Consider the following 22525-nt stretch of genomic DNA (forward strand, 5'->3'; position numbering starts at 1 on the left):
CTCACAGTTTCAACAGATGATAGGTTGGATATGCCATCATGTCAAACTTCAAACTAATTGGCCATGGACGGGAATATTCTACGCAGAAGTCCAGATGCAGGGATTGTGGCATATTTTCGCAATACTTTCCACCTTGGGAAACTTATTAACAGTAACGGCTCGCCTTTTCTCTCGTGTTGCACAAATCTTGATGCTTTAGGAAGGTGTCAGAGGTATATACCGTCGAATGTTGTCGCCGATGTCACTGCTCGGTAAGCACTAGGGTATAAGAGTCCTTATTCCTTATTACACCCTATTACATTCCCCAAAATTTGTACAGATAACAAAGTTTACAATACACTATACACACACGCGTTGATATAGTAGATAAGGCTGTCAGAAGTAATGAAGCTCACGGGCTGAGAAATGCCTCAGTCCTGCTCGATTACGGCGAAGCTTTGACATCTGCAGCACGCCCATTCGAGACAATCCCCAAGGGACACAAGAACAAGATATACCAACAAGACTAGCACATATTACGAAATCAATACCATTAAGCTCTAATGCGGAGATGGGGCTGAGAGCAACAAGCGGCCATGAATAATGACCTGCCAGCTGAAGCCAAGCAAGCAAGCAGCTGGATCCAGATTTGCGATTTGCCCTCCAATTCACAGATGGCCCCCATGCAATCCTCTCGGTTACTTGCGTCTGTCTCTTCTAACCTATCGCCGCTAGGCCCTCGATTCCTTTGTGTTTTCTTCACCAACCAACATTCTGGACGCAGAATGATTCTCGTCCTGCACGTAATCATGAACCCTGCCGATCCCTTCCTCGATCCCAAGCCTCCTGCTGGAATCCCTTTCTTTACCGGGGTCCGGGACAGAAAACGCTCTAAAGATCGGCCGGGGCTCTCCCGTGGGATGCCGGGAAGGTATCGTAACATCCCCTACGGAGTAGGCCCGTTTCCTGTCATCTTGGCAGCTCCCCCGCTGACCTATGTGAGATGGATGCAGCAGTTCAGTTCAGGATGAGTGCACTTCGCTATTCTACCGCTTGCGGATCCCTGTCCCTGCTGTGGCACTGTTGGTCTATCGTGGGTAATTACAGTAGGTAAGTATAAGGGTAGGCAGAGAGTATGGTGGGTGGAAGAATGGGTCGAGCCGAAATTCCTGGTCCGGGCTTGGCCCTGTACCTACCTACTCTACCTATTACCTGTACGACACCAGCTGCTGGACCGTGGTTGATCTCAGCAGCTCTGTGGGCCATCCAGATTCTTATTGGTTCTCTCCAACAGAATTCTTTTTCAACGCAAATTTTGATCTTGATCCCTCTATCCTACTTGGCTATAATATCCTGTTGAATGAATACCCTGGTATCAATTTATCAACCACTCCCGTGCCATTGCCACTCACCCGCAGTACCACTCGTTTTGGAACCTCGATGTATCAGCATGACCATCTACTATCGAAATTCCTTGATAGTATCATTCCGGGTCGTAATTCTGGACGAGAAAATGTTCGCAAGCTACAAGTTCTCCCTTTCTGCAGTAATGTTCTGCCAAGGCCGTCGAAAAGGGGGAGGTAGTCGTATGCTATACTACATCTAAATCTAAATCTCCTTTCGAAATCTAGACTCATGCTCTCCCTCCTTATCAAATATTCAGCCATCCTCAACATCATCATCTCAATTTTATCCGTCCTACTCCCTACCGTGGCGCGTAGCGTGCGCGTTTTACCTTTCTTTCCCCTCCTTTGAAGACGAGAAGAAATAAGTAACGCGTCGTCGTTCGCAAGAGGTCTGATGGATAAAATGGTGCTTGCTTTGCTTTACTTGCTTGCTATCACGGGCGTTTCGTTCGTTCGGTTGCCTCCTCCTTAAGTTCCACGTTGATATATATTTCAGAAAGTTTAAAGGGGGAGATGATTGGAGAGCCTTGGTGGTTTTCGTCTGCTTGCTTGCTTGCTGCTTGATTCGATCGCTCATCTGTATCGGTTTTGGCCTGCTTCGTCTGCTTTACTGTTGTTAGGTGCGCTCCAAATTTTTCTATAGGGAGGGGAGGCGACGGCGTCCTGACTCAGTAAGTACTGGGTGATCGAGTCTAGTTTTGCTTTTCTGGCTGTTAAGCCGGCTGAGTTCAATAGTGGTGGGAGGATATATATCATGGCTCTATATATGGATATGGGATATCGATGAAGCAAACAGAAGTCAATTGGATGAAAGCCTTTCTACATTCTTGGATTCTGAATAGCAGGCAGAAAAAATGGATTACAATTTTTCGTTCATTCCAAAAGCTGATGATGTTCACATGCTATTTGTCAATTGATTGAGCAAGCAGCAAGCACAAGGATCTCGGATCTCTCCCGCGACGGTCCGAGTCGTAGAATTTCTGCGGGGTACCGGTCAGCGCTACGGTACGATCAGTCCAACCGCTGTTTCGGGTTGTACCCGCGCTTCCTCACGTCGCTACGGTCTGTTTTGATCAAATTCGTCCTCATGGTCCAATCACTCGAAGAACCACTTTCACTTTCACATGAAAGGGGTTTCTGTTGTCAGCTTCATATTCTACTCCCCCCTCTTTATTCTCATCATCTGATATCTACTTTCTTTTTTAAAAAAAATCTCCTTCTTATATTTACTTTTCTCAACCTAAGCGAACCTCTCTCTCTCTCTCTCATGATTCCTCAACCCTGAGAATTCTTCAAGATCCTTCCTGCGATATTCAGCTTCGAAATTTTTCTCCGATATTCAGCTTCGGAAGGTATATATATACCGTAGACCATGGCATCATCAAACACGCTCCGCATCATCCTCTGTGGAAAATCGACCCAGCTCGCATTAACAGTCAAAGCTGGTCTCCTCCCCGAATACGAAGGTACATCAATTTTTCATCCATCCATCCACTCCCTCTCCTCCCCTCCCCAAAGCCTCCCCCCCCTCTTGAGCTCCATATCTCAGAATTCATTCCCGGGATCAAAAACCCTACTAACGCTACGGCTCCCCCCGTCTCCCCAGTCATCCACATCATCCTCTCCCCCGAGGCCGGCGCATCCGAGATCCCTCCCCTCCTCGCCGGCCACGGGTTACCGCGACCTGCACGTGATCATGATCCCCAACAGGAGCCCTCGAATCTCGGGTCGGCGCCAGCTCCGATCAGTGCGGTGGTGCTGGGCGGCGGCTACGGCGACGACGAGAGCGTGAGGAGGCTGCGGGCGGCGTGCGCGGGTGAGAGGGGCGTTCCGTGGCTGCGCCCGGACGTGAGCGTGCCGACGCCGCCGGCGGGGCTGAAATACGGGGCGCATGTCGTTGGGAGGGTGAAGGCTTGTTTGAGGGAGTTGGAGGAGGAGGGGAGGGCGGTGGGGGATGGGGTATATTTTTACTGAGGGTCTTGGGATCGTAGGGTGGGAGGGGGAAGGCTGGGCTGGCTGGGCTGTGTTGGGGGGGACTTGGATAGGCTGGCTTTGATGTAAGGTTGGCGTTTTGTTTTGAGTGTGCTTTTGTGAGCGCTGGTGTAGGGACCGTATGGCAGATTGTTTCAGAAAGTGTGGTCTTAAAAAGGTATGGAAGGTCGGGTAGCGAATCTGAACTGCTTAGGATATAAAATAATACACCAAGGGATTGGTTATGCGCCAAGTTGAAGAATCCTCAAGTTTTTTTTAAAAGAAGCTTATAAGAAGACTGGTATACAATCAGGTTGTAAGGTGAAAATAGAGATTGACAAAAGCTGGCTGTATGGAATCAAATCATATCATGCTCTTGGTACTTTTCTAAGGACCAACTTTGAGAAACGGAGATATGATATGATAACCTCCCAGCTTCAACTACTCTAATCTCAAAGCCCTGGATAGGATGAGATTGCTGGTCTGGAGGATAGCAGCCAGGTCGGAGAATAGGCCTAGGAGGAGGTACGAGTCTTTGGGCGTTACATTGACTGTGACCATACGCCACCCAGCCGAGGAGAGGACCGATGCCTTTGCGAGACATGAACGCTTCCAGTTCCTGTCAACGGTAAATACTACTTGGTACTGCTCTTCGGAGCCTTTCATGATGGAGGATAGGCTTGCAGTACTCGTGCAATGGCCCAGGAATACCTGATATCCTAGAGATTGGTAGTCCCGGTCTGGACCTTCGTGTTTTAGACAAGTTGATCTACTCTATTTAGATGGGACTTTCTAAGACGAAAGACCGGGATTGGCAGCAAATCCATTCCCGCGCTAGCTCTTTCTACGCAGTCAAGTGTGTATATATGCCAAGGTTTTTCGCAACAAACCAAAACACGACCCTATTTTCTCGCGAAAATATAAGGGGGGCGAAAGCAAAAAAGTTGAATGACTATCTTCACAAGAAATCAGCCTACTTCCGTAGACAAGAAGCGCACGAGGAATTATTCTCTTAATCATTAACGACTTTCCCCTTCTTCATTTTCGTTCTCGTTTTCGCTCTCTAAGCTTTGAGATAAATCCAGCCGGCCTCTGCTTAGCGCTAAAAGAGAGAAGAGGAGGGAGAAAAAATACTTACATCATATGTTGAAATTCCACTTTGGCGTCCGTCAACCGGCGGATTGTCGTGGTGGCTCGCATCAATGGCCTACTCGGAAGAGGAAGTCAGTCGAGCGGGCCACCCTTCTCCGCCGGTAGATGAAAAACCTATTAGATTAGGTTTGTAGACTGGCCGCCCGTGGTATTACGGTATTGCGGGCGGCCAGTTGAGTTTTGCAATTTTTTTACATTTACTAACTATCTTTTCTTCTTCTTTTTTTTTCCCTCTCAATAAGACCAAGTGATTATAAATAGTCAATTTACCTTAATTGTATTGTGTAAATAGGTGATGTCATAGAGGTGAATTGATGGGAAGCTATAGGCAGGCAGACAACCATAATAATATATTTGGTAAGGCTCGCTTACTATTGACTAGGCTAAGAAGAGTCCGCCGAATATACAAACATCATCGACGCGAGCCGCTTCCAGTTTTGCTATTCCAAAATGCTATTCCAGAAAGCACGAGTTGCAACACGCTGATTTTCAAAGTGCGCAGTTCAGTTCCTTCCCACCTTGCGATTGCCCGGGCCTAGTATTACTGTGATCGTTTGTTTGTTTGTTTGTTTGCCTGTTGCGCGTATCTTTGCGGCTGGCATTGACTGCGCTTAAAAACCAATTGACACTCGGCAGCTAAGACAGCCCAGTATCTCTCTCATCTCATTCATTTCGCTCACTCGGTCGAGGGACAATCGTGGCTGACATTCTTTTTCCCCCTCTCTCTCCACTTTCGATACATACGTACTATAATCTTGATACTATATCCGTAAAAGGCTCGCAATACGGAGTGGAGGTTAAAAAGTAAGGGCGTGAGGTTAAGAAAGGATGGCTGTTGTTGTTGTTGTTGTTGTTGTATTTATTTACGTCGGGCGGGTAGCAGGCGAAGCCTGCCGCCCTGGGACCTCCCATACGGTAGGGTACGGCGACGTGCTAAGCTAAGGAGTTACATACAAGAAGGCCCTAGAAAGCAATTCAAAGTGCTGTAGTGAGAGCTACTGTCGTCTGCGCCCTTCCCCTACAGATAGGATGGATCACAGTGAAAGAAAATCTCTCGTCCAGGGAAAACCATAAAAAGAGAGTCAGGCAGGTGCAGACTGCTGTAGCCAGCTTGTAGCGTGGCTGTGCGAGTCGAAAGGATGGCTGAGGAGGTGGAAAAGGTTGATTTACGGAGGTGCCGGGGATAAATTATGGCAGACCACCTTCAGCGACAAGAGTTCCCACAGCATCAATCGCGTCCCAAAATTTATATAAGGAATACGCGAAATTCAAGATAACAACAATGAACATTGCTGATCTTTTGACGAGTTCAAAAGGGAAGTTCACTAAATATTAGGTGTATTATAATGGTAGATTCAATGATGGGAGAGCCACTCTTGGTTTTTCTATCGATGATTTTGCCGACGGCGGTCTGCCATAATTTACCCCCAGCACACCTCCGTAGAAAAAAACAGAACAAAGAAGAAAGAGAAACAGAAAGAAAAACAAAAGAGGGAAAAGAAAAGAGGGAAACGGAAAGCGGAAAAACGGATAACGGATAACGGATAACGGATAACGGATAACGGATAACGGATAACGGATAACGGATAACGGGAAACGGGAAACGGGAAACGGAAACGGAAACGGAAACGGAAAAAGGAAAACGGGAAACGGAAAAAAAAAAGAAAAGAAAAAAAAAGAAGAAAAGATGTGAGTGAGTATAGGGCATGGGAGAATTGGATCCTGGGGTCTGGTAAAGAACGCAAGAATGCTATGAATTGAGAAGAGGACTCATTTTGTGCCTGGGAGGAAATTCTTGCGCGAGGAGAAAAGTGAGGATGGCCATTTCATGTACGAGAAGAAATATGCCAGCTCCAGTCTAGCCCGTGGTGCGACCTCGCCTCGTATGTTAGTTCGTCTAAAGCCGGTATACGGGACATAGGCGAGGATACTTCGATTTCGGAATTTCCTCAAGTCACTAGACCCTCGTCTGATATAGGTCAATTGTGTGGAAATGGGACAGGGTAAGATTGTCGATGAGAAGGGGCATGGACAACGTCATTACGTGTCGCATTGGACCGCAATACGCATTATATTCAGTTTTAGCGACAGTGGTGTCCTGAATTCGTACAGCCTTCGACATTATATGATTGTCCTCCGGTCGCCCATTTTCCAGCTCAAACCGGGTTCCCCATCGACATTGTCCTGACTCGCCCCGAGTCATCATAGTACATGGCCGAGTCCATATCTTGTTGTGGTAGATCCTAGGTTTCGTGAACCACCCACAGGCTTCGAGCATAGCCCTAGATATCCGATCACAACGGTCGTACGAGAGTCCTATGTGAGGTTTGTCGGCATGATAAAAATTCGAACGCGCAGGTAGCCGTGGCGTGGGGCGCAAATACACATAATATATGTTGTAAGGTAAGTTATGGTGGAGCCGATCCGGGTTCATGATATGAACATCGAGCGAGCGCATTTCGTGTCTTAAATCGTGAATCGTCATGAAGAGCTCGCTCTCGTCTCCGGCCGCAACCCGAAGCGGAACAGCGGGCGTGAAGTTTTCATAGATAACCGGAGCCAGCAAGCAGGAGGCCAATAGCCGGCCGAGATGCCATGTCAGCTCCGGGCATCAATCGAAGACACCGTGCAGTTATTGCCCTACTTAGACGTTGGATCGTCCAGGAACTATTTTCTCTGTTCCAATCTTAAGTAACGCAACGAATCCAATCTATCGATCCTGACTGTCAGAAATGCACCTGTCGACATCTGGAGGCATAGCAACATAGCGAGGAATAATTTGTTTGCGGAATCAAGAGTCCTGGGGAAGGAATGCGAGCAGGTATACGGAGAACGTACGAGGAAAATCAACCCTGCAAGACCCAGCAAGATAAGAATGACGGTTTGCATCGTGAATTATATGGATATCGGATCCGTGACTGTCCAAGGGTTCGGTTGGTGAGGCTTATGGAGTTCGTGAGCGTCGAGGAAGGTATGTGTAAGAACGAACGTGTGTTGCGACTCGTGGGTGTTCGTGAGTAGAGACAGAGTATGTGTGTGTGGTGGATGTAGGTAGAGGGATTATCGATATGGAGGGGGAGATATGAAAAGATAAAGCTGAAAAGCTGATAGATGGACATTCTGCCCGGGCAACATTTGGCGTCATTCTCCTCTTGGCTACGGAAGCGCGGGAAATTAGCCAGCGCGGAACAAGATGATCTGCTTGTTTAAGCCCTTGAGAGCTCCCACTTGCGTACATGCTATGCTCGTCGAAACTTTCATAAGCGCAGCATAGCCACTGGCCACCGGGCAATGTGTCGGGCAGTGAGTACGAAGTATGAGAATTGGGGGGCTGGGAAGTGATAGAAAGCAATAAGAGAATAATACTGCATCGCCATTAAAAGCAACAGGGGGAGGGGGGGGCTGGTGCTCTGGGAAAGACTACGGTACCGGTAGAAGGACAAGAAGGACAAGAAGAAGAAGAATGCGATATTGCAGGGAAAACTTGAACTCGAGAACTTTATTCCCAGGGGTAAAAGCGGGACTTTCGGAACGTCGGCCAATCGTATCACCGAGTTACCAATGGATAATCCCTAGGTCAGCATATATTACGAAGTACGAGTACGATCCCACCAACCGTACGGCGCATACCGGTACTTGCTTGTACTTGGCCATCGTTGAGAATGCTGAAGTCCATGAAGTGCAAGAAAATCCGGGGCCCGGGTGCGTCCCCAGCCGTGAGCCGTACTCAACGACCACAACTTCAACCTCACAAGCCTCACAAGCCTCACGAGTCGACCTCTGAGGTCAAGACGGGATATGTTCCTTCGCCAATTCAGGGGTGGTGGCAGTTATGCAGCCGTAACTGCGAACATCCCGACTTTTCTTCTTTTCTTCTCCTCAGCATCTGGCCAGGGCGCAACAGAAGATCTTGCCGTGGAGGCACCCATAGTGCGATGCCCAGCGAAACCGGCACATTCTTGACGAGCGAGAGGGTCAAAATAGCGGTGACAAGAATCAGCGACGAGAGTCTAGGGCTGAGCCTAGTGGCGATGTGTTAGATACTTGTCTCGCGCGTTGAGAAAGAGAACACCTTCCAAGTCGACAGAAGCACTCACCATATTCAAACACGAGTCGATGGCACGGCGCATACGCGTTATAGAATGCGAAGGAGTCCGCACCGGTGTTCTTGGTGATGTTTCCGATGGTCGGTCACTACTCGCGCAGGCCAGAAACTTGTAGCCACCACGCCGTTTTCAACCTCGTGACAGCCGTCGAACTTGTGAGCAGGAAAAGCAAAGAGGACCGGGAACTACTCACGAAAGAGAAAAGAGGCAGTGAGAAGCGAAGACAAGGGAAGCGGGAACGTTAAGGCAAAAGGGGCAGGAGAGCCGGCACCACTGCAGCGTTGATGATGGCTGTAAGAAACATATACCGAATAGATCCGGACATGGGAAAGCCGCTGCACGCTTTCTGGCCAAGGACAGGCCGTGGATAGCGTGTGATGCTGTGAGGTATGTTCTTATCAAGTCGAAATGAATCGTCTGGACTATTTGGCCTCAAAGTTCCCTTTCTCAGATCCTCTTTGTTGCAACTCAACTGGTGAGTAGATTATTCACGTGACTGTATGAGTAGCTACCTCACCTGTTTAGGCAACTACGACCCGGTATATGCGTCACATCACAATGATCTCACCTCGCTCTCCTCCCAAACTACTTTTTTATTGTGAATCCTTAAACTGCAAGTACAGAAACCGACCTGAACATATGCGAATCGCGTCACCTGTCCACGATGATGAGTACGGTTGCTGAGCGTGTCGAGTTGGCCGAAGATCTCGTCGGGAGCTTCATTCCTCTTGTCCTCATGCGCGAGCCTCGAGCTTGGGATGGCGTGAGGCGCAGCGAGCTCATTCAGTACTCCCCCGGCGCCAACGGGCCATCAACCACACCGGGTAATATTCCCGCTGAAGTACTAGCGCCAGTGGCCGCGGACGACGGGTTCCTCACCCCGGGTCTCCTTCGACCCACGATCCGGGTGATAGAATCCGATACCTTGGACGCCGTGCAAGCTATCCGCAAGATGAACCCACAAACCCGAGTTGCAGCTCTCAACATGGCGTCGGATCGGGTGCCTGGTGGACGGCTTCTGCACGGCGGCTTCGCTCAGGAAGAGGCTCTCTGTCTGCGCAGCACGCTCCACGCCTCACTCAGGTGCCAGTTCTATCGGATTCCCACACTGGCTGGCATATACTCCCCCGATGTTCTGGTCTTCGGCGGCTCTCTGTTTATCCAAATGCCCACGACAGAATGGTTTTACACGGACGTCATTTCAGTCGCAGCGCTGTTGCAGCCAGACCTCATTATAGACCGGCGCGGGATTTGGGTCTACGCTTGGCAGAAGGACCTTGAGACCATGACGGACAAGATCAGGCTGATCTTCCAGATTGCGAATCAGAAGGGTATCACGCATCTGGTTCTCGGGGCGCTGGGATGTGGTCAGTTTTGCAATCCGCCGGAGCAGGTTGCGATGATCTTCAGGAGGGTGATATTGGGTGGATGTGGGAGTTTCGGGGTCACGGGACTCGAGGAGATTACTTTTGCGATCGTCAAAAATGGGCCTCACGACGAGAACTTGAAGAACTTCGAGATTGTGTTCGCCGATGTAATGGCGCCGGAGGCCTGAAGGCAGCTGCGATAAGGTGGTAGGCTAAGGAGGCAATCAAATCGCATATTATCCCATTTTCTTTTTTTTGCTTTAATCCATTTCAAATCTATCACTTCGGGATTTGGGCATTGATTTAAATTACTTTTTTGTAAGTACACGCAGGTTCGCTGCTATTTTGAACCCTGGCCCAAGATTCTCTCCCATCCTGACTAGCATCTGGGCTATTTCCAAAACACCAAACTCGCTTCAGCAGGCCCCCACTTCTCTTTTTCCTTTCCTCTCCTCTCTCGCTTAGTGGCTATCAACAACAAGCCTTTCTCGCAATTCGAACAACTATTCCACATATATCAAACCATTGAAAACAATCTATCTCCCGATGGCCTCAGAGATATGCAACAACCTTGCGCCACGTCCCTAGAAGAAAGGAAAAAAGCGAAAAAGAAAAAAGAGAACGAAAACCCTCTGCAAAGAGAAAGTTCTCGCTCCCGCCAACTTTTCTTTATTTAATTTCCGTTAAGAAGATAGACTCGTGGCATGCTGCTACACACACACACACACACACACACACACACACACACACACACACACACACACACATATATATATATATATATATATATGCCCGAATTCGAGTCTCTCGCACACGACACACATAAGACCAGCAACGGAATCGTATATCTATCTATCTATCTATCTATCTACCCCTCCCTCTATGAAAACTTTGAAAAGATACTGCCAGCGTAGTGATCGAGGAGCTTCAACGGGGTACCTAGCTCAGCCAGCCGCGGCCGCTTCTTCGCTTCCAGTCCGGTATTATCCTTCCAGACGTGCGGTTACTTCCTCCTAACTATGTGACTCGATGCTCGTCGAAGCCCAGGGTGTGCACCGCAGTCGGTCTACCGGGCACTGGTTGAGGCCCGGAACATGCGAGAATATCACGGGGGTCTGTCTATGCATGGTCTGTTTTTCGTTTCTGTGGTTTTATGGAGTGCTAGTGTATTCATTCGAACGCCTGCAGGAACGCAAAAAGGGGAAAATGCTGGGGTTGTTTTCCACTCTGCTGCCATTTACTCTGCGGGGGGACTAAAGGCCTGGCTAGTTGTAGGTGCGCATCGTTTGTGGAGTCTGTATGGACGGGGCTAGCGTTGGGTGTTAGTCTGCGGGCTTGTGGGCCTTCGCAGTGTGGCAGGCGGGCTGGCATGGGGGGATACTCTTTTTTATTTTGGTTGAAAGCTGGAAACTGCCGAGCTGTATTGATCTATTATGCGAGGAAGGACTTGTTCGCTGATCGCTGATCGCTTCAGGGCTGGAAGTATGTGGAACCCTCTCCCGAATAAAATTTCGCGTGTTGTCAAGATCAGGCCGCCGACGATAGGCTGGCAGGAGTATCAAGGCGATGAGACTTTCAAGCATGTCCAATCTCAGGAGAAGAGACCAGTTCTCCAGAATCTTCTCCGACGGATCTCTCAAGCCGGATAAACGACGAGGATACACGTGCAATGCAATAGAGTCCCTTTAAAACCATCAGTAATGTCCTCATTGGGTATTGTGAGTCGACTCACAGCACCGACAAAGAATGGCATCGCCATCCAGAACGGCGGCAGCAGAAGCGAGGCAGCGAAAATCTGCTGTATCGCCGGATCACCAACCGCGTGGCCGAGACTCTCGAGGACGACTATGCCGGCGAACATGGTGGCTTTGGAGTCGTCGGAGACCCAGCTAGAGACAAGTGCGAGGGCGGAGACGCGACTGCCGAAGCCGGCTGCGAAGACGAGGACTCCTGTTACGGTCAGTATGGGTTGCAAGTTCGGGTTTTGGTGTAAGGCGTACCAAATGGTAGCAACGCGCTGGTTTGAGCCAATCCAATGGCAAGGCAGCCGATGCACATCAAGGCGACACTGGTCCGAACCAGAAAGAGATCGATGACGTGCGGCTGCACCTTAAATCGATGGCGGATATGTGCAGTGAGTTGCGGCACGAGGAACGAGAACAGAAAAATATTGACAACGGCAGTCTCAGTGTAGAATGTAGCTCCGGTGGAGATCCTTAGTCCGAAGCGAACGGAAGCGTATTGGATCAATATGTTCAGCATGGCGTAGCGAAATATGCCCACAAGGAAGACGGGGATGGTAAGCTGGATGTTGCGGTTCGAGAGGGCAGAGAAGAGGCCTTTAACTGACGATTGCCCCATTAAGCTCTCTAAGGGGTAGGCGGGTGCTTCTTGTCTGGAGTTCTGGGAGTGGGCACGAGGGTCGGGCATCAGTGCTAGCAGAGCGAGACAAGCCACGATGGATCCCATTGCGAGACCACAAGGTATCCAAGGGGATATATCCAGGGTGACGGAGGCAATGGATGAAGAGATGAGCTCTGCGACGTAGAAAGCGGAGAATATGTAGTAGAATGCATGGCTCCTTAGGTATAGGTTAGCAAAGCCAGGTTGCAGAGTTAGTTTCACTTACCTTCCCTCTGATGGGATCGATTCAGTCACCATTGCCCACATGAACGCAGATGCTGAGTTCAGACCTCCACCGAATAACAGGATAGCCGAGGAGAGCCAGACGAGTCGAAGAGGGAAGGTTTTTGGAAAAGCGCCTACTATGTATTAGCCGAAGTCGCATTTTTCGCAGAGGCGAGGCAAAGAAACCGCGCTTTGACATACAAACAACGAATATCTCCACTAATGATCCAACGACTCCCAGGAGGGCCATCGCCATAATCTGCCTTCTCCCATGGTGGTCGCCTAATCTCCCAACTGGGATCGCCACAAGTAGAACTACACTTGTCAGTCCTAGATTCAGCCAAATACGTATGCATATGCCCAAAAGCATACCTGGAATCGTATCAAAAGTAGACTTCCATCCTCTAATCGTAGCAAGAGGCCTTTGAACTTCCTTTATCTTGCACAACGCTTCTTCGACCCCTCCGATCGGGAATCCATAGTGGGAAAGACACAAGGAATTCTCGAAAAGTCGGATCAAAGGGGCCACTAGGATGATTTCCGCAAATGCGAGCAGGAAGTGTATAGCCATGAAATAGAATACGAGTCTGGATAATGGTTTGGCTGGTTGGATGCCGGTCTCTTGGCGGCCATCTCTGAGGAGCGGCTCCGATGAGATATCGGTGTCGGCAATGAGCAAAGGCTCGCCCTCTGGATTTCCATCATCTTCACTGGAAGACATGGCAATGTCGTTTGTGTTGGACATTGGACTCAGGCATATGGAGTTTACGAATTGATTATTGTAAGTTGTATTACACAATGCGTTGTCGCTCATCAGATCACAAGACGGTTGGGGATTTCTATTTTCGGCTCACCGCCTGGCAAAATAGCCACGGGATCGCGTCGGCGCGTCCTCGATTAGATACGGACGACATATCTCTAACGGTCATCAACCTTAACCATCTCCATACTACTCTACCATGATGATCTGGGCTCTCCCGCTATTTATATATGGTCTATTGGTATTCCGCCTTGCTTCGATGGAAAGCTAGCACTGTGTCCACAGCTATGATTGCGGTCGCAGATTTTATTGTTGCTCTGTACTGAATGCCTGAGACATCTTCATAATCACTAGCTAAGTGTTACTTCGGGAAACAAGAGCCTCTTTCTGGCCCCTAGTACTGACCTCGAGCAGTGTATCATAGCACTCCTCTCTGAAAACACAGAGTCATCCTTCTCAATCCTCAACCTCGCAATCTCCGAGATCGCGCCAGCTTCCATCCCCTCCTCCTCTATATTCGTCACCTAGGTCGCCACAGACGCACACATGAGACTATTCTACCGTTCCTCCCTGCGCGGGTACTTGACCAGCCGAGATATAGCCCGTCGTCTTCGTATGCAGCGTCGACAACGCAGGGCCACAAGAAACAGAACAAGAGCACGGGAGTTGTCGAATGTGAAGCTTGCCTCGCCGGGTCTTGAGTGTGGATCTTTCTCTAGCTTATCTTGGATAAGGTTCACGAGCTTAGTGTACTCAGGTTAGAAGATATCGAAGTAGGTTTCGTCGCATTCCTCGGTCTGTGAGAAGAGGAAGCGAGACGGGATCCAGCGCGCTATAAGGACGTTGGCCCAGAGATATGCGTTTGATTTCAGCTGTGACCTTTAATAGCCAAAGAGAGGCTTGAAAGCGCGGTGCCAGTCGTTCATTTTAATTCTGTATTTCCCGCGGTCAGCCGTAAGTTGGTTATTAGTTTCGTCACATCACATTGCTTTTGTGATGAAAGTCAAAGATAGAGACGCTCCATTGATGCTGTGAGTGCCAGGAAATTAGTAATGTGCGGTTAAGTGCCCTTAACAAAGATTCCGTAGAGCAGAGCCGGGAGTGAGAATTCGAGGACCTGGTGTGCCGACCTGAGACTCCTGTAAGACGGCTCAGGCCCAGTCACTGTACCCAGCAAAAAATAATGTCCAAACGAGCCTTCATTTCTTCAATGGAAGCAAATTGTAAGCAAATCGTAAGGAACGACCGTATGCTTCTTGCTTTTATGTACCTAGCTCCCTGGCCGTTTGAACGGCACTGCCTGGAAATCCAGAAGGTTAAATGACCCAAGCATGTCCTCGCTGAGGAGAGAGTCTTCCTTGGATAGAATCCTCAGTGTCGACAATTCATACTATGGCACATCGCCGCCGAAATCTTGCCTAAATGTTACATCCACCTCAGATCGCCCTTCAGCAATGTTAATTTCCTAATTACCGAGATAGCACTTAAGCAGATCGTCAGCAGCGACAATATGAGGCTGTTGTAGAGCCGTATCTCCTTTTGTTGTTTTGGGATCCGCTTCATGAGTGAGAGGGCTCTTTGTACTGTTTGCAAAGCGAAGCAGTAGTGCGCCCTGCCATTATTGCTCTGGTCTGAGACGGTCCAGCGACGCGATCATCGCTTCTGCGATGTTGCTAGGTACTTTTGCAAAGCCCTAATTGCTATCGCGGCATGCCAGGTCCAACTCTCGTGGTTTCATGCTGGCAGGAAGAGACGGTTCCAGAGCTCAGAGTCAAAATATCCTGTTCAACTGGGGTGCTGTTCTGGCCTCCAAGAATTGAAATCGCAATGCTCCTCATGGCTGGAGCTGCTTGACGATATATGGTGGAATAAGACACCACAACTGTCCTTCGCACTCCCATGAGTTGTTCTGAACGCCAGCCAAGACGGGAGAGCTTTCCTTCTTGTCTGCTGAGCTGCCTTCGTTCTCCCCAGAATTTTATGTCCACATGGCCATTTTTCTGCTTCGCACCTTTGGCAGATCAGTTTCTTCTCGTCGTATTTCACACGCTAAGCCCCATCCAAATCAGATCTTGAGCAGAACAGCTAATACGACTGGGCTTTTTATCTGCCTAGCATCTGTTGGCATGACCACGAGCAATATCATAATCACTTACACATGACGCAACGGGACCTTTTTTGGGCTTCGCCGCCCTCTGGTCTTGCCAGTGGCCCAGGCTCGTTTTCCCTATTTGCTATCCCTTTGAAGAAATATCTGTTGATTAATTCCCGTACGGATAATCTCAATGCTAATTCTCACGTAGTAACTCTGGTTCACCATAATAGCGGTTGTAACGTTCTGGGAGCAAGATCGGACTTGTAGATTGATTCACGAAGTGGGTAGTTGATCCGTGCTTCAACCTAATCGACCCCTTCTGAATGAACCTATTCTTTCTTTTCACCTTCGGGACTTGGAACTTGGCTACTTTCTACGAACCTTAATTATGGTCTGGACTGTTGACAAGTGCACTACGCGGAGACTGCTTGCGCTAGTGGTGACTCCTTCACTGCGGCGACGTTCAAAGTCATCACTACAACTCCGACCACCTCTTCACCTTTGATCACATTCCCACTCTCAGTCTCCAATTGACCGAGACTAATTGACTTTTAATACTTAGTTCTTCCACCCTGTCTAACAACATCAACTCCATCAAGATGGAATCCGCATATGGTCGAAACCTGCCAGTACTCGGTACAGTCTTCGTGGCCTTGGTGTCGCTGCTTGCGATCTACATTGCCAAAATCATCAAATATCGATATGACTATCGAAAACTTGTAAGTTCGATGTGGTGTCTACTCATTCTTCCCAGCTTCTAACAATTGTGTCCAGCATGGAGCTCTCAAATCACCCCCGTTCAGCATGTGGTTTGGCACGATCCTCGGGATCGCTGGCATATACCAAAGCAGTCCTATGGATACACACCCGATGTGTACGATGACATTGCTCTCACGCAAGTTCAACCTGGGAGCTCTGTATTTCCTTGACAATTGGCCTGCGGCTAAGATGCGGCAATTGGTGATCAACGACCCGGTAAGGGACCTGGCATATATATACAGTAGCTGTAACGAAAACACGCTGACCCTCCGCAGGATGTAGCAGCACAAGCAGTGCAACAGAAGGGAGATCTCGCCAAGTACCACGAGTACCCTGACTTGATCGGCCACATCGTCGGTCGCACAAGTATGCTCATCACTACGGGGGAGGAGTGGAAGAAGACTCGAGCTCTGTTCAACCCTGGGTTTGCCATTGGTCACCTCATGACCCTCGTCCCGGGGATTGTGGACGATACACTGGTCTATGTCAAGATGCTGGGTAAGCTTGCGGACTCGGGAGAAGTCAAACCGATCGAGGACCTCCTCGCTCGTTTGACATACGATATCATGGGCCACGTTGTTCTAGACCACGACCTCAACGCGCAGACGACCGAGAACGAGATGGTCAATGGCTTCAACGGCTCGGTCACTTGGACCCCGAGTCCTATGACTACCAATCCGCTCAAGTATCTGTACAAGCCGGTCTATAAGGCCATGCAATGGTACTACACTCGTCTGACTGACGCCTATATCCAAAAGATCATACAACAACGTCTCGAGTCGCGGGATTTGGAAGACGGAGGCTCGGTTAAAAAGTTAGCCAAGAAACCAGGTATCGATCTAGCGATCGATGAGTACTTGGGTCAAGGTAGAAAGATCGGGGTCGCGGATGCGCACTTCATGCAGATTGCCATCGACCAAATGAAGACGTTCCTATTCGCGGGATCCGATACTTCCAGCAGCACCATGTGCTTCATCTACCACATGCTGAATCTGCACCCTGAGGCCCTGGAGAAGGTTCGCAAGGAGCACGACGATGTCTTTGGGCCCTCTGCAGGGTCTGCCGAGGCCATCAAGAGAAAACCAGCGCTGCTGAACGAGCTCCCCTTCACGCTCGCTGTCATCAAAGGTCCCCCCCCCCCTTTCCCACCTTACACTTCCCCCTAAGGTCGACTGGCTAACGCCTCACAGAAGCCCTCCGCCTCTTTCCTCCCGCAAGCACCGCGCGCGAAGGCAGTCCCTCCGTCTCCCTCACCTACAATGGCACGACCTACCCCACGGCCAACAGCATGGTCTGGATCAACACGCACACGATGCAGCGCCGCGCCGACCTGTACCCGGACCCGGACTCCTTCATCCCCGAGCGCTTCCTGCCCGCCCCCGACAACTGGCCCGCGCAGAAGGAGATTGTGAGGGACTCGTGGCGGCCGTTCGAGAAGGGCCCGCGAGCCTGTATCGGACAGGAGCTTGCCCTGGTGGAGACGAAGGTCAACATGGTGTTGACGTGCCGGGAGTTTGACGTGGAGGCTGCGTATGCGGTCTGGGATCGGAAGATGGGCAGGGAGAAGCCTGGAGAGACCTTGGGTGGGAAAAGGGGCTTGTTTGGTGAGTTCCTCGCCTTTCCTGTCCTCTCCTATTGGTGGAAGGTGGATCCAGTATGTGCTAACTGATCTGGTTGGTGCAGGATCTCGCGCGTACCAGCAAATGAAAGCCACGGCCAAGCCAGCGGATGGAATGCCTGCTCGAGTCAGGAAGCGACAGGTGGTGTGAGGGGAAGAGGACCAAAAAGCGATGGCGTGAGCCATGGCGGATTGGCGGAATGGCGGGTTGGAGCCTTTTCAAGTCTAGCCAGGAAACTAGATTTCTTTCCAGAAGTCATTTGTACTACATCTAGCATTGCAAACTCGAATCCCTTTTTGAAAAGGGTAGTACGTGTGCTGTCCATCCCGCCCTCCCTCCCTCGTCTGGCCAAGCTCAGCTTTCTCCCGTACATATCAAACAATCATGCCACTTCTCGCTTGTTTTGTTTGCTTCACTGTCCTCGGTCCAAGTCGAGGAAAAAAACATACATACTCACAGTAGGGCTCTCGCACCGACTATTTCACCAAAGGAGGGATAAATGTTTCGCCTACTACTTGCTCGATTCGGATATTGCAGTTTTTTCTCATCGAAAGGACTTTGCTGACACGGCTTCTCTCGCGAACTCGGGGTGAATCCCTGAGGAAAGGAGAAATAGGGCAGAGTCCTGGCGGAGTCGGACTCTGTGTACAACCCTTCTCCGTTCCGTCCCCGCCGCCACTAGGGAGAAAAAGATAATTCAACATGTGGTCGTCTGCTACCATACAGCGGACAGGATGTAGGTAGAGCAACCCGGAGAAAGACAAAGGTCGAGGACAGGCCGAACATCCGCCGCCAGCCCACCCCAGGCCAGTCGCCCGAATTATCAGTCCCCGAATCCAAGACACGCAGGTGTCTGGGTGTGGTGGTTCAATGCTGTTTGGGAGCGCGTTGTTCACTCCCTTGTATCCCTTAGCTTCGATCCGTTAAACTCGGGCGTCATGGTCTCCGCGGGCTCCACACTCCCGTTCGCGTCCAGAGGGTCGGCTCTGAGGTCCTGGGAGCTGTCTGGGCATGCTCTCACGAGTTTGCTTTCTCGTCGTCTGCATAGATGTGCTCGTGGATATGACGACCGCTCACTCTGTCCAGACTTCCTTGCCTCGTACCGTGTGGTGTCTCGGCTGGTCGGCGGGGCCCGTACCACTCGCTTCTCGCGATGGCGGGAGGGTGTCTAGGAGAGTATAGCCGCCATCTCTCTGGCCTCTTGGGGTCGCCATCTCGGTCCTTGCCAATTCTGAACCTTTTGATTCTGCGGCTGTCAGATTGGTGGTGCTTTGCGACACGCTTTGCGATGCTGTGAGCGATCTTGCTATGCGGACCTTTGTCGAGCCGGGAGGTATCATCTTGTTGACAATGTTGGAAGCGGAGCTCGTCTGGTCAGGTGTTGAGGCTCGGAGCGACTTGCTTCGAGATGCGATTGACGCAGGTTGTTGCGTACAGTAGTGAAGCCAGAGAGATCGTATCCTAGAGAAATTGCAGCAGAGATCGGAAGGGGATCTCGTATAGCTTGTCGATAGATGAGATGCTTGGTGGGAAGTGAAGCGCTTTTCGTTTCCCCTATATTCTGATTTGTTTACTTCGCTCTCGAGTAGGAAGGTGGGTCCGCCACTAGCTCTGCCGTGTTCACCAAGACGTCGCTGCCAGAGAAATCCTGAATTTTCTGGTAATTCCGATGTACTCGTCGCTTTGAGACTTCTAGGACGTACGGCTCGCACAGGAACGTTGGGACGTTCCAATGGTACGCTTTTCCCACGAACAGGCCGGTGGGCAACTGTCCGGCCTGAGAGAGGTTTGCCAGTAGGAAATTCCACGTCAACCAAGGCAGGCTAATCGCCCCACGGTTTCTTTCTTCCCACATTGGTCCTATCTTCAGAGCTTCGAAGGTGGACTTCGAGGCAACGCTGGCAAGTACCACGGTGGGACAAATATATACAAGTGTATCGAAGGGCCAAGAGACAGTTTGACTCTAGATTCGGAAGTATTCTGACGCCTACGAGCATCAGCGGGCGGGACACGCCATTTTGTATGAGATCATATACGTCCAGTAGACTCAACGAAGTTGTTCTTCAATCTTTACTACTTCTTGGAAACTATAGATCGGGGTTACGTACTGTTGTTATACTGTTGGCAATTCGGCTCAGGCAGAGAAAGCACCCGCGTTTACCCCGCCGTCACATCTTCTTAGGTAAGCATCTCCAGCATCACCTCACTCGAAAATCGGTTTCCTCAGCTTCTTCTCGCTCACGCATTCTGTATTGGATTTATCCAGATTGGAGCGCCAGCCTTGGAGAATTCTTCTCCGGAATCCAGAGTGACACACGCAAAACAAAACGAGAAAGACACGTTCTCAGGCGCTTCCGACGCCCGCTCGCACACAAAGAGATTTGATCTAAATTCCTAATCTATTTCATCTTTCGCTTCTAGTAAATCTGCGCTTTATCTATAATGAATTGGCATTATTTTCTCTCTCTCTTGTCACCCCAGTGACTGGCTACAGAGTTGGGTTCGTTGCGTTCCATCATAGTCAGTCGCGTGCCTTCGCAACTACTTCTCCTTAATCCATGATATACCGATTCCCTTACAGACTGACAGCTTCACTCGTGGTGAATACATCCATATAGCTATGGAGCATAATCGGCATGTCACCCGGTTCAAGAAGGGGAACTTAATTAACAACGGAGAATTCGCCAACTTGACTGGAATTCGCCTATAGTCGCGATTGCTCAACAGTCTGTCTCGACTCGGGAATACAGATTTACGGCAGCAGGTAACCGTCTGCCCGGGGGTTGCTCGCAAAGAGAAAAAGTCAAGTACAGTACCTACTGTGTGTATCTGAGGCGAGCCCACTCGCTCGAGAATAGAAACCGGCCACGCAAAGAGAAGAGATGGCTGGATGTGGGTGAGGCAGCCTTGAACTTGCATGTACAAGTTCCACATCGTCATCTCAGCGTCGCGATCCTCGCTTGTCTCCTGAAAAAGCGTTCCTGTCATCTCAATGTCGCGATCCTCGCTGGTCTCCTCTAGAGGCGTTTCCGCTATCTCAGCGGCGCTCTTGGCGCTAGCATGCAGCGACGCGCGCTCCGTATTATTCTTGCGTCGGAAAGCGGCGTCGGTGGAGGTCTCTCGGGACGCTGCGGTCGGCTCCGTAGCTGCTGCTGCTGCTGCTGCTGCTGCTGCTGCTGCTCGAGGCCTGCGCCGTGATCGGTCTTTCACCGCCCGCTGCAGGCTGGCGGATCCTATGCATTTCTGGAGCCGGGCATTTTGGCGCCCCTTCTCCTCTTCCTTCGCTCCTCGGATCGTTCGTATGCTTCCGAAGCGAAGCGCGCGCCGAGGTCGTCGAGGTCCTGGTCGATGCTGAGGGACATGTTTCGGAATACGTTGGAATCTGTACTTGGTGGATATATGGCAAAACTTGTCCGAAAGTGGCAGCTATGACTGGGAGAGCCGGCCTTTATGATAACCTTTGAAGGGTTAGCAGTGTTTATCGTGAACCCATCCTGCTGTTTCTCTGTGCTCGGAAACAGACAGCCCTGTGAGACTATCATGCCTACAGGTCCCTACTTGTATCTTGCACTGTTGGCGTCAGGTAATTGGTTACGTGTCTTTGAAGATCGGTAAGTGTTTTTTGCAGAATACGGTGCCTTCAAAGGCGCTAGCAGTTCGCTGTCTTCTTCTGTGAATGGAGAGACAAACTTTATCCGACCCTAGCAAATCCGAGATTGGAGAGTAAAAAAACGATTTTCTAAGCTATCGAATTAATCCAGCTGGTAGTTCCCGACGTCAAGTATTATTGCACCCGTTACTGGTTTCGATTGATGTTGAGGTTCTTGAGCCGAAAGCTCAACCGCAGCAGCCGGGTAGAATTTATCCACATCATTCCGATGCTATCTATCCATCTGTGCATCACAAGTCTGGATTTCAACCAAATAAATATTACTATGCAGCCAGCTGTAATATATCACCCCTCTCAAGAAAAAAGGAGGGCGCTACTACCACTTCCACACTCCACCTCCCCTTCTTCTCCTTCCTTCCCATCTCAACCCAACAGCAAGCAGCACTCTCTTTTTCCAACGACCCCCCCCCCCCCCCCCCCCCCCCCCCCCCCCCCGCCCCCCAACTACACAACCGACCAACCAACCGACCAAAACAGTAAGTAGCACTGTACAAGATACCTACCTATCTACCTACCCAATATTCTTCCCGGTCCTTGCTCACGGAGCGGCAAGCATCATCTATCTAGCGAGTAAATCCCATCCGCTCACACCACTCACACCGATAGACCCGACGCGCAAGCAACCCCAGAGCCGAATCCACGCGCTCTTCCAACTTCCTACTTCCAACTTCCAAGCTCCAAAATCTTTCCTCTCCTCTTCTCTTCGTTCGAGTTTTCGGTCTTCGCGCTTTGCGACTACTTGAACATCCATCTCGAGGCAGGTGGATAGATCCTACACATGGCTCTTCTTCAAAGCTAGATGGATGGATTGGGTGAATCGATGGATGGGATGGGATGGGATGGGATGGGATGGATTCGCAATGACGCAGCCGGGCAGAGGGTGATGGGGAGGAGTGAAGTGAGGAAGTGAGGGAAAGCGGAAGGGGGAAAGGGGCTTTCTGGCGGGTGGGTATCGTACTCATTGTCTGTTGGTTTGCAAGCCGGCGCGGTCTCGACTTGACCTTACTTACCTC

The 22525-nt window shown here is 50.1% G+C and overlaps 5 protein-coding genes across 5 annotated transcripts; 3 read left to right on the forward strand and 2 right to left on the reverse strand.

Moving 5' to 3' along the window:
* Window positions 1–2757: 2757 nt before the first annotated feature.
* Window positions 2758–3359, forward strand: L3040_004975 (uncharacterized protein; the record flags this gene model as incomplete). Its single annotated transcript, XM_007288692.2, has 2 exons — window positions 2758–2851; window positions 2992–3359. 2 exons carry the CDS (start codon window positions 2758–2760, stop codon window positions 3357–3359), a joined length of 462 nt encoding a protein of 153 aa, XP_007288754.2.
* A 5919-nt stretch (window positions 3360–9278) lies between these two features.
* L3040_004976 (uncharacterized protein) lies at window positions 9279–10169 on the forward strand (the record flags this gene model as incomplete). The annotated part of the gene is made up of 1 exon (XM_007288693.2): window positions 9279–10169. One exon carries the CDS (start codon window positions 9279–9281, stop codon window positions 10167–10169), a length of 891 nt encoding a protein of 296 aa, XP_007288755.2.
* A 1387-nt stretch (window positions 10170–11556) lies between these two features.
* On the reverse strand, window positions 11557–13354 carry L3040_004977 (uncharacterized protein; the record flags this gene model as incomplete). Its single annotated transcript, XM_007288694.2, has 6 exons — window positions 11557–11664; window positions 11714–11931; window positions 11982–12562; window positions 12611–12743; window positions 12811–12924; window positions 12982–13354. The coding sequence occupies 6 exons, from the start codon at window positions 13352–13354 to the stop codon at window positions 11557–11559; spliced, it is 1527 nt and encodes a 508-aa protein (XP_007288756.2).
* Window positions 13355–16063: 2709 nt separating this feature from the next.
* L3040_004978 (uncharacterized protein) lies at window positions 16064–17992 on the forward strand (the record flags this gene model as incomplete). The annotated part of the gene is made up of 5 exons (XM_007288695.2): window positions 16064–16183; window positions 16239–16439; window positions 16499–17351; window positions 17414–17827; window positions 17907–17992. 5 exons carry the CDS (start codon window positions 16064–16066, stop codon window positions 17990–17992), a joined length of 1674 nt encoding a protein of 557 aa, XP_007288757.2.
* A 742-nt stretch (window positions 17993–18734) lies between these two features.
* L3040_004979 (uncharacterized protein) lies at window positions 18735–19182 on the reverse strand (the record flags this gene model as incomplete). The annotated part of the gene is made up of 2 exons (XM_066156394.1): window positions 18735–18836; window positions 18946–19182. 2 exons carry the CDS (start codon window positions 19180–19182, stop codon window positions 18735–18737), a joined length of 339 nt encoding a protein of 112 aa, XP_066011804.1.
* Window positions 19183–22525: the final 3343 nt, after the last annotated feature.

This window comes from Drepanopeziza brunnea (genome assembly GCF_022702325.1).
Source record: "Drepanopeziza brunnea f. sp. 'multigermtubi' strain 214-2 chromosome Unknown ctg7, whole genome shotgun sequence".
In the NCBI taxonomy this organism is placed as follows: domain Eukaryota; kingdom Fungi; phylum Ascomycota; class Leotiomycetes; order Helotiales; family Drepanopezizaceae; genus Drepanopeziza; species Drepanopeziza brunnea.